The sequence below is a fragment of the Macrobrachium nipponense genome, chromosome 34 (genome assembly GCF_015104395.2).
Source record: "Macrobrachium nipponense isolate FS-2020 chromosome 34, ASM1510439v2, whole genome shotgun sequence".
NCBI classification, from domain to species: Eukaryota; Metazoa; Arthropoda; class Malacostraca; order Decapoda; family Palaemonidae; genus Macrobrachium; species Macrobrachium nipponense.
This window is the reverse complement of record NC_061095.1, coordinates 29381290-29392660: the sequence shown is the minus strand read 5'-3', so window position 1 is coordinate 29392660 and position 11371 is coordinate 29381290. Positions and strand designations below refer to the sequence as shown.

Sequence of the window (11371 nt, the reverse complement as noted above, 5' to 3'; positions counted from 1 at the left end):
CAATTCAAATACAACCATCCATGATATATCCAAAAATAACCCAATAGCATCCTAACTCTCACAATAAGGCTGAATGATTTCATGGCAAGGTAAAGTCCTGAAACACAAACTGATTCAAATACTTTAGCTTATATTTTGAAATTTTTCTTTTTTTAAATTTCATTCACAATGTTTGAATAAAACTCAATTTTCCATTATTATTCTCAATAATTTTCATATTCATGGTCTTTAACAAACTGATTCCTTGCTTAACACAAATTAATCCAGAATGGACTCCCTACCCTACCAATGAAGGAACATTATTGTTATTTCATATATAAAGGTCCCCCAAGAGAAAACTACCTTAGATATACACTTGACTCTCAATGTCCTAAGAACAGTCAATTTGTCTGGATAAGGACCAATTCTGGTGGACAAGCATAAATATAATCTCACCCTGATCATCACTTCAGTTTCTGGATTCAAGATATAGAGACAGGCCATCCAACCTCACCTTCCTTTATGTCAAAATAGCAGTCAAATGGAAAAATGACAAAGCCATGTTAATCAACAAATATCAGTCCTGATCAGACTAAAACTAAGATGATTCATATAGAAGGAAACAGGAAAGAAATCCAAGCCACTTAAATCCAAGTTACAAGAATCTGAATCCAGAAATTGTGTGTATTAATTAATCCCTTGCCATCAAACACACACACACACACTTACCTTTTAAAACTCTGTCACATAATGCAGTGACAGGGATTTTCTCTGTGATCCAACCCTTCAGTTCTTGCATCAGTAAGGACCCACATTCAGGATCTTCATAAGTAATATAACTTTCTGATGTTGCATTCAAAAGACACAAATTACCTTTTGCTTCTCTATATAATTCTTGAGGCTGGAAGTCCCTGAAAAATAAAAAGTTGAATTATTACACAATCTCAAAGGATTCAGTCTTTATTTAACATTATTATCTAGCTCATTTTCTCCCTGCAGAATTGTCAATTATCTGCATCATTCTAATAATTTCCCACAACTGTTCTTTTTTGGCTTTTTATTTGAATGGTGGTTTTGTGACAAAGTAAGTTACATATTTTGTCATTTATCCATAGATTTCTGCTGTTCTGCAATTACTGTACATAAACAATATTCTAGTGTATTTTTCAGTGTTTTGACATGTATTTTCAACTTTTTTCAAGTTCTGGTGTTGGTTTACCTGTACTAGTTCCTGCTGCTAACTAGTTAACCCTTTGAGATTCTGATAATTATTGTTGTAATTCATTTTTCTGCCATAAATTGTAAAAGAGCATCATAATAATGAAACCTGAATGTGGTATGTAGGATGCTTCTTGTTGTCATGGAAACCAGTAGTATAAAATCTAATTTATGAGAGATTTTTTTCTAAAAAACACAAACTATTACTCCGCTCAGTGAATTTACACCATTCAAGAATATTGTTCAGTTTTTGAATGTGCTTTGTGGTATCACACATGGGGCAAATAGTAGTAAATTTCATACCTTTGAAAAGACAATTTATCATACTTTAAGACAGTGTAAACAGAAATTGGACATTGGTTTCCTCTAATTAACTTTTAATTACTTAAAAAGTAATAAAAATTTTTCTTTATGGTTAACTTTTACTAATGATATCGATTTTTTTTATTGTTACCTTTTTAAATATCATCAAAAACTTCAACTCTCTAGTTTTAAAATAATACAAAATTCACTAACATAGAATGATGAATAATGTTACATTTTAAATATCATCAAAAACTTCAACTCTCTAGTTTTAAAATAATACAAAATTCACTAACATAGAATGATGAATAATGTTACACAGCAATCAAAGAAAATTATTACTAATCAGCTTCACTCAGCCATTTTAGTGAGTGTTCTGGGGTAGACTGATCTTGACCCCAACAATATCCTCAACAGGTAAGAGTGTGATTAACTTGGTAACATTCAAAGGTTAGATTTTCACCTGCGTTATCCTCCTGCATTTACTCCTGTGGTTTATTGTTAGTGAAGAAAAAGTTTCTGTTCATGTACAATAGTCATATTTTGGGCGATATCAGGTATTTTATTATAATCTGTATTTTTGATAGAGTAGTCGCTGTTTCGTCCTCAAAGGAGTGTTGGTGTGATGGTTTTATATAGGCTAGTTTATCAGTAATGAAACATGCTAAAACTATTCGAGGCTTAGCAAAAATGTCTGTTTTGCTATGATTTAGTATCCTAGCCTATGTGTGTATGCATGTGCATATATGTGTATATGTATGGGTTTATAAACCACTTTATTGAAAAAATGTAAAAAATTACTTGACTCGGTAAATAGTAACTTGGTTATGTAGCCTAACTAAGCGATTGGGCTACATATTAAGTTTTTGTTGGTAATAAGTCAAAACCTAACCTTATATGGTAAGAATAGATTATACCAAGGATACTAACCCAAGTCTTATAGAAATCTTGCTTAAGTTAGTAAATAGTTAGACATATATATGTGTATATTTATGAGTGTATGGGTTCAGAAACTACTTCTATTAAAAAATTTCAAAAATTACATGACTCAGTAAATAGTATCTTGGTTATGTAGCCTAACTAAAGTAAACAGTAACTTGGTTATGTAGCCTAACTAAGTGATTAGGCTACATGTTAAATTCTTCTTGGTAATAAGTAAAAACCTAACCTCATTCAGTAGGAATACATTATACCAATGATACTAACCCAAGCCTTATAGGAAACTTGCTAAGATTAGTAAATAGTTAGTCATAAACTAACTTGAATAATATTGGGTGTTGTTATAATCAAAATTAAAACCTAACCATAACCAATACATAAGGACTAAGTTTAAAGTAATATAAAAATAAACAAGGCTTCAAAGGTAATTCAAACCTCAAAAGGTTTGAGTTAACACAGATTTAGGCAGATCTAGGTAATAACTGCATCGAGTATTTATATGAAAATTACAATTCTCTTAAAAGTAATTGAGTTGCTATTTGAAATTTAACAATTGTTGTTGGGGGTTGAATTTAACCACAGGGACTGGTATCAGAAACAGAAAAATGACATTTGACACCCCAGTCCCTAGTGGCCTCTGTTTTTACAGGACTGTTCCTTACAGTCCATGTGGAGTTAGTATATAGAATTGCCTAAATAATTTACAGAATATACTAGAAATGTACATTTGTAGTCAAACTGACTTATAAAATGATATCTACTACTCGTTAATATTTACGGTTTTCCAGTATTAAAAATAATTTGCACTAAAATAAAAATTTTCTAATAACTTGGTTTTTTCACTACAGGGCCATCATGAGAAATGGCCCTCAATCAAAATGTGCCGAGCTGGTTGCTCGGTGCAATTTTTGCCAGTGGTCACTGCACACACCACCTGCCATAGGCATAGTCCTTGTAACGATCAGGGCAAATTTGTTCCTGATATATGCGAGCATTGTAGCATGCTCTTGGCAGCAAGCTTTGAAGATGAAACTGCTAGCTTTAGACTGTCTCAATGGGTCCTAGGGTTTAGCAAAGGTGAAGAAGGGGAAGATTATATCTATCCGGCAAAACTCCGGAAGCATAAATTTAAACCCTTCTCTGACGTTCCATATTCGGGCCCAAAACCCAATAACATCAGTCACCACTATCCCCCAGGTACATCCTGGGGAGGAATTAGAGGAATCTTCACCTACAGGTGGTGTTCAAAGACCTTGAGATAGACATTGATACCGAAAGAACCTTGCTGAACCCAGAAGGATCAGGGACACAGATGTCAATCAGCCATGGGAAAAACATGTAGAAGAAATTCAATCTCCCATGCAGCTTTCAGAAACAAATCAGGATCCTTCCCCCAAAAGGGATATAAGGATCCACCTGAACCCAATGGAAATAACAGCAAATTGAGAGGCTTATAGCAATTCACTCAGGACTTCTGCCCCCTGGGGAACAGACAGCTGCAGCTCAGCTGTTGATGTACAATCAAGTTTCGCAAGCTCCCCCAAAGGGGATACACAGTTTGCAGTATTAGATCCCTTCCGCAAGGAAATAATGAATGACATCAAATATTCTTTTGCTGCTGAAAGGCAACAGATAACGGACATACTGAATGATACACCAAAATGTATATGTCCTGCATCTTGCAATAGAATGGGGAGAATTGAAACCAAATCTGCCCAAACAAGAGTTAAGAGTGCAAACCCAACTGGAACCAACAAAATGGCCAGTTCTGGTTATGAGTCTTATAACCAAAATCTAGCAGAGACTAAAATCCTACTCTGATGTTGAAACCCTTAGTGAGTTGCCTCAATGTGTATTTTCTCTCAGGATGGTATCTTATTAATGAGAGAAAGACCATGATAGAAGTAGTACTTGTTGAATTTAGGGACAGGTCAGCCTTTCCTAACACTGCGCCAGACGTGGAGAAGCCTGAAAAGGAAGCTGTTCTCCTAGCTGGCAATTTGGCATGAAGCGCTGTAAATGAAACTCTTCACCAGGTAAATGGGACAGGAATTTCTAGTGCCATTATGAACAAGACTCAGGTGGCTCACCATGTACCACCAGCCATCTGCCCCTTCACATTTAAAGTCATAAACCATGTGAAAACACATTTTCAAAATTATGTAGTAACCAGAAAGCGTGAACCATTGGCAGAACTAAAACCATTTGCTTTGGCTATCCCGGTTTCAGAAAACTCTACTGAAGAATGGGCAACGCTACAAATTCTCTTTGAAAGCTTCCCTAGATATTGCAACTCAGCAATTTGGTACTCCAATGAGAAGGATTTTAGATGGTACATTAGCATCGGAATTTTGTGCTAGGACCCACCTCCTTAGGGTCTTAACCACTTCCTCGCTGTTAGAAGTAGCCACAAAAAGGCTTCCAGAAGAATCTAGGATGATTTTTGCTGTTGTGGCTAAAAGCCTTATGAGAACATTATGGGAAGCTCTCTATGAATTTTTGGACTGGCGCATAAAAGCGCGAATGGAGGTACTGGAATACTCCAACAAGTCGCTTCCCAATGAGACTACCCCATTACAGTCTAATGCCTTCTGCCGAGATCTGTTTGAGGAGTCTATTGTGACTCAAATAAAAGAACAAGCACGTCAACAAAAGATTTCAGGAAACAAAAAAACAAAAACAGAAATTTCCCCTTACCAAATCCAAAAAAGGCATGCTTTGATCAAAAATCATATAGGCCTCCATTCACTTCCAATAGCTCTCCTCATACGCAGGTAGGTAGTCAGAAGGGACCGCACCCTCAAAAGGGACAACAACCTGCACAGCAAAAAGCATATCCTTTTCACAAGGTCCAAAAACCAGCTTATAGAGGAAAAGGAAAAGCAACACCTGGATTGCCTATTAAGGGAAAAGGCAGAGGTAGGGGGGATCCCAATAGGAATTGTAATTGTTTGGTCGGGGGTCGACTTCAGAAGTTTCAAATGGAATGGAAGTCTTCTCCTTGGGGACACAGCATCATTCTTAATGGACTGGGGTGAAAATGGTCTCATCCCCCTCCACCTTTGAAAGGGTTCTTTCAAAAACTGGACCCCTTTATGAAAGATTACGTGCCGAAGGCCCTCTTAAAAGGAGCCATAGAGAAACATTCTTACATTTGGCACCAGGCATGTCTCTTAGTGTTCCCAAAAAGGATTCTTCAGAACGAAGGATGATCCTTGACCTGTCAACATTGAACAAACACATTGTTTTCCAAAAGTTTCAAATGACTACCGTTGCCCAAGTACATTCTGTCATTCCAAAAAGGACCTGGACAGTTTCTATAGATCTGAAAGATGCATATTGGCATGTCCCTATTGCCGTTCCCTTCCGCCCCTTCCTAGGGTTCCGGATAGGAAAAAGTACATACAGATTCAAGGTCATGCCTTTCGGGCTATACATTGCCCCGAGAATTTTTACAAAATTGGTGACAGTAGTTGTTCGGGAACTCAGGAAAGAAGGAATACATGTGATAGCTTATTTAGACAACTGGTTAGTCTAGGGAGCCACAAGAAAATTGTGCCTGAAAAACCTAGGAACAGTAGTCAATAGACTCCAGTCAAAAGGCTTTTATTATAAATTGGAAAAAATCCCGTAACACACCCAGCAGGCATTTTCAGTGGCTAGGAATGTGTTGGGATACAGTTCATGGCCTTCTGTATCTTCCCCTCAAAACTCAGAACAGAATAAGGAAAAACCTCAAAAGGTTCCTGACACAGCCTATTGCTTCCAGACATCAATTAGAGCGCATGATGGGTCTGCTACAGTTTGCATCTATAACAGATCCAATACTCAGCTTACAACTGAAAAACGTGAACAAATTTTGGATGTCACATGCAAGAAGAAGGATGCGAAACAAATCTCACAAAATGATAAAAAACTTGGGGAGATACTTCGGCCATGGCCACAGAAGGAATCTCTGGCAAAACAGTTCACCCTGACTCCTCCATCTGTAAAAGTAACAATACACACAGATGCCTCGTTGACAGGTTGGGGAGGACATTGGGAGGATCGTCAGGTAGCGGGGAGGTGGTCAGCTACTCTAAGGAATTGTCATATCAGTTTCCTAGAGCCATCTCATATCAATTTCCTAGAGCTGATGGCTGTCTTTTTGTCTCTTAAGAAACTCAAACTTTTGGAACAGACACACATTCTGCTGGTCCTAGACAATACGACTGCAATGTCTTGCATAAAAAAATTGGGATCACGCTCACCTCCTCTCAATATGGTAATGTTAGCCATTCTTTGGATGGCACAGGAAAAGAAATGGCATTTGTCTGCAACTCACCTTACAGGGTTGCTCAAAGTAATAGCAGACTCTTTGTCAAGAAACACGACAGCCTCAACAGAGTGGTCATTGGACAACCACTCCTTTCAAATAATATACAACCTACTTCCACAACCAGAAGTGGACCTGTTTGCCACATACGAGAATCACAAACTCCCAGTATACTATATGTGTCACCGAATGTGGACAATCAAGCAATAGCGAGAGATGCTTTCCTACAGTACTGGAACAACTGGAAGACGATTTATCTTTTCCTTTCATTGTCCCAGATTTTGAAGGTTTTAAACAAGCTCCTAACCCTTAAAGGAACAGCTTACCTAATAGCCCCAAACTGGCCAAACAGGCATTGGTTCCTACTACTTCAGCAGCGGGCGAAGAAGTCAATTCCATTACCATCCGCTGTACTATCCCAGATAGTAGGAGGCAAAGTCATTTACGCATCCTCCTTTCTAAGCCGAGACCTTCACTTGTGGATTTTTAAAATATAATCTACCGTGAAAACTACTCGCCCAATATTGCTAGGTACCTAGTGCAAAAACTATGGATATCATCTATCCAGCAATACCAGTCCGTATGGAGAATATGGTCAGATTATATCCAAAGTGAGAGCCCAATCGAGATTTCTAAAGAAACCCAAATCCATAAACCCTTGGTTTATGGATTTGGGATTGATTCCAACATAGAAGTTGTAATTTCCTTTCTGTGGTCTTTTTCTTTACAAAGACCTGCTCCCAAAAAACTTCCTATTACTTGGTCCCTGAATAAGGTACTCAACCTTTTATGTACTCCTCAATTCAACGGACCTAATGTAACCACCACACGCATGCTTCAAAAAGCAATCTACCTGGTAGCATTAGCATCAAGAGCATGTATTAGTGAACTTGGCTCTCTTAGACGGGGACGATGTATCACACAAACAACTGATAACCAGTTATTGTTAACCCGTGGGCCATCATTCCTGGCCAAGAAAGAGAATCCTTTAAAGAGGAAATCTCCTATTCTTATACGAAAACTCAGTTTAGTAGACAAATCGTTATGCCCAGTTCAAGCACTTAAGGATTACCTAGAGGTCACAGAAAATGTTTCAGAAGGTCCAATTTTCCTATATCTTAGAATGAAAAAACCACTCTCTCTACAAGGGCTAAGAATAATTTTAGTGTCCCTCATTAAAAAGGCTAACCCACATTCCTTTCCTAGATCACATGATATTAGGAAAGTAAGTACAGTGAACCCTCGTTTATCGCGGTAGATAGGTTCCAAACCCGGCCGCGATAGCTGAAAATCCGCGAAGTAGGGACACCATATTTACGTATTTATTTAACATGTATATTCAGACTTTTAAAACCCTCCCTTTATGTAGTACTGTTAACAAACCACCCTTTAATGTACAGAACACTTAATGCATGTACTACAGTACCCTAAACTAAAACAGGCACAAATATTAAAATGTTAGAATATTAAAGCATAAAAAAATAAAGATTGTTACTGTACTCACCACGAAAGAAGTTGAAGAAAAACTTGAATGATGATGGCGATGAATTTGCTGCACAGTAGAAATGATGATGATGAAGCTGATGATGTCTTCTACTGTGCAGCCAATGATAGTATTTTACGTCTCTTCAGACAGAGGTGTCTTTTCCTGGGACACCTCTTCAACTTCTTCCTGGGACACTTCTTCAATTTCTTCCGAAGGCATAGTAGCAGGAGGAACTGGCTCTTTTTTGCGAGGCCGGAAGAACATTGTGATCGGAAGTTGCTGCCGCTGCTTCTTTTTTCGCTCAAAGAGCATCCTGTAAGGAGTCATGTCTTCATCGATTTTGTTGCAGAATTGCAGAGAACGAACCATATCCTCGTCCCACTCTTGCGACAATTCTTTCAACTACTTCGCAAGGTTGCAGAGCTTGGCAAGCCGTTCTAATGTTAAGCCCGTTTCTTCGACAATTTCTTGGGTCTCTTCCTGTGTTTCACTGTCTTCGTCACTGGCCGATTTCGTCAAGTCTTCGAGGTCTGCGTCAGTTAGCGGCTGGGAATGGCAGTCCAACAACTCGTCGACGTCTTCAGTCGTCATGTCGCCAAACCCGTCACCTCCAATTATCGCAGCCAACTGCACAGATTTCCGTACTGCAGAGTGTTGAATCTCAGCAGGTGTAAATCCCTTGTCATCGTAAACAATCTGGGGCCATAACTTCTTCCAGCTCGCATTAACAGTAGCAGGTTTCATTTCTTTCAGTGCCTTCTGGATGTTCTGCAGGCACGTGGCTATTGTGTACTGCCGCTAGTACGCCTTCAAATTGAATGTTTCATCCTCATCATCTTGGGCAGCATCCACACACGCAACGAGGTCCTCCAAGGTATTCTTCGTGTAGAGGGCCTTGAACGCCCTGATAACCCCCTGGTCCATCGGTTGAATTAATGACGTTGTGTTGGGTGGCAGGAACTCAACCTGAATGCCCTCATGCGACAGATCAGTTGCGTGTCCACCAGCGTTATCCATAAGGAGAAGGATCTTAAATGGCAAGCCCTTCTCTAAGAGATATTTACTGACTTGTGGGATAAAACACTGGTGGAACCAGTTGGAGGTCAGCATCTTCGTAATCCATGCTTTTGGATTATGCATCCAGTACACGGGAAGGAGATTCTTATTTTTATTTTTCAAAGCACGAGGGTTTTTCAATTTGTAAATAAGCCCCGGCTTTAGCAAAAATCCAGCAGCATTGCCACACATCACGAGGGTAACACGATCTTTGAATACTTTCAAGCCAGAGGCTTTGGCTTCTTCTTTGAACAGGAAAGTTCGCGACGGCATTCTCTTCCAAAACAAGCCGGTCTCATCCATATTAAACACTTGTTCGGGCTTGTATCCACCTTCAGTGATAATATTCTTAAATGTCTCATTCGCGTAAGTTTCAGCAGCGGTAGTGTCAGCGGAAGCAGCCTCGCCATGCAGGGAAACACTTTTCAGGCCGAAGTGTTTCTGAAACTTCGCGAACCATCCTTTGCTGGCGGAAAAACGTTGTTTCTGAGGCTGGGAATCAGTGGATGTCCCTGCTTGAGGTTCATCTAGTACATCATCTTCGTCTTCTTCAGCATGGTCGCCATCGTCGTCTTGAGGTTCCTTTGCTGCAAAATTCTCATACAAACTCAAAGCCTTGGTTCGGATGGTGTTCGTATCCAAGGCTATGTTCTTCTTCTGGCAGTCAGCAATCCAAATTGCTAAAGCACCTTCCATACGGATGATCGTTTTATTACGAGCAGTAACAACTCGCTTCGCTGACCTGCTAAAGGTGATGGCAGCTGTCTTTCTAATGTTTGCCTCGTCCTTCTTAATGTAGTGAACGGTGGATTCGTTCACTCCAAAATGGCGGGCTGCGGCCGCGTAACTTCTGCCTTCTTTCAACATATCGAGAAGTGTCACCTTCTCAGCAATCGTCATTTTTCGGTGGCGTTTAGGCTTACTACCAGCCTTAGCAGAAGCAGAACGCTTGGGAGCCATTGCAGGGGTTAAACAGAAAGTTCAACAAAAAGTTCAACTTAAAACAGTCACGCACAGCACAGGTTAAAGTTACACAGTAACGTAGCAGCATCTACCCGGCGAGAGAGCGGCAAACAAAGTTTTGTAATCATGAGCCTCCTCCGAAGGTTGGAGTGCTCATATTGAAGAGCTCCTGGCCTCGGGGGCATGGAGCATGCAGGACAACCTAGTCCACATCAGGGAGTTGGAGTTGAACACAACTTCCTCTGACTTAGAATATTTGAGGAAGGTGAGTGTGGCACTCCATCATTCTGCCTCCCAGAGAATTCCCAGAAGGCATAAAGGAGTCATCTTCTCCAATGAACAATTCTGAGACCATAAACAGAAGACCCTTAGCTTCCTGTCAAAGAGAAGAGGTCTATAGGTCTTTCCAAGTAGACAGAAGAGACAATAGGATAACCCAAGGAGATGTCCTAGATGTTCTATGCCAAAAAGCTCAGCACAGGTACATTCTAAATATCCTACTGTCAGCTTGTGCTTTGACAAAGTAATTGCACTGTAGACAGGGGAGAAGCCCTTGAGCTTCCCAGAACACATGCATCTCCAACAGACACGTCCATGAGGTGATTCCTTATGATGACATACGATCATTATGTTACTCATCGCCATTAAAATTTGTGTTGAGGAATTGCAGGATTACTATGCTAGAAAGCCAAATTCTAGCATATAAACCTTGTCTGTAACACAAACCTCTATCGTCTCAAATGTCCCGAATCACACAAATTCTGAAAGACCAAAACATTACCACATTCCCAGAAAATGTGTAACAACATAAAATTAAAAAGAAAAGAAACAATGTCTTAATACAAATGTGAAGAAAATGTAGCTGACCTTCTCTCCCTGAAGGGGCAATATCCCCTTGTGAAAGACAGTCCAGCTTTACACACAACAACCAATGCGAAGCAGAGGAATAGGCGAGAAGCACATCTACTGCAATTTGCATCCGTCCCAGAGGAACGTGAACCCAGGCATCCTGAAAGGCCATCTAAAAACGTTGACGCCCACAGGTCTTCTGGGATGGTATAAATATGTAACAAACCATGGGCTTAGGTAAAAGAACCGGCTTAGGGGGAGGA

At 39.7% G+C, this 11371-nt stretch overlaps 1 protein-coding gene across 1 annotated transcript in view; it reads right to left on the bottom strand.

Annotated features, from left to right (window-relative positions):
- LOC135208004 (uncharacterized) overlaps positions 1-11371 on the bottom strand; it is a gene marked incomplete in the record, with an annotated part of 189155 nt that overhangs the window by 80340 nt on the left and 97444 nt on the right. Inside the window, 1 exon segment of the mRNA XM_064240099.1 lies at positions 709-890. Coding sequence (XP_064096169.1) covers positions 709-890 — 182 coding nt within the window.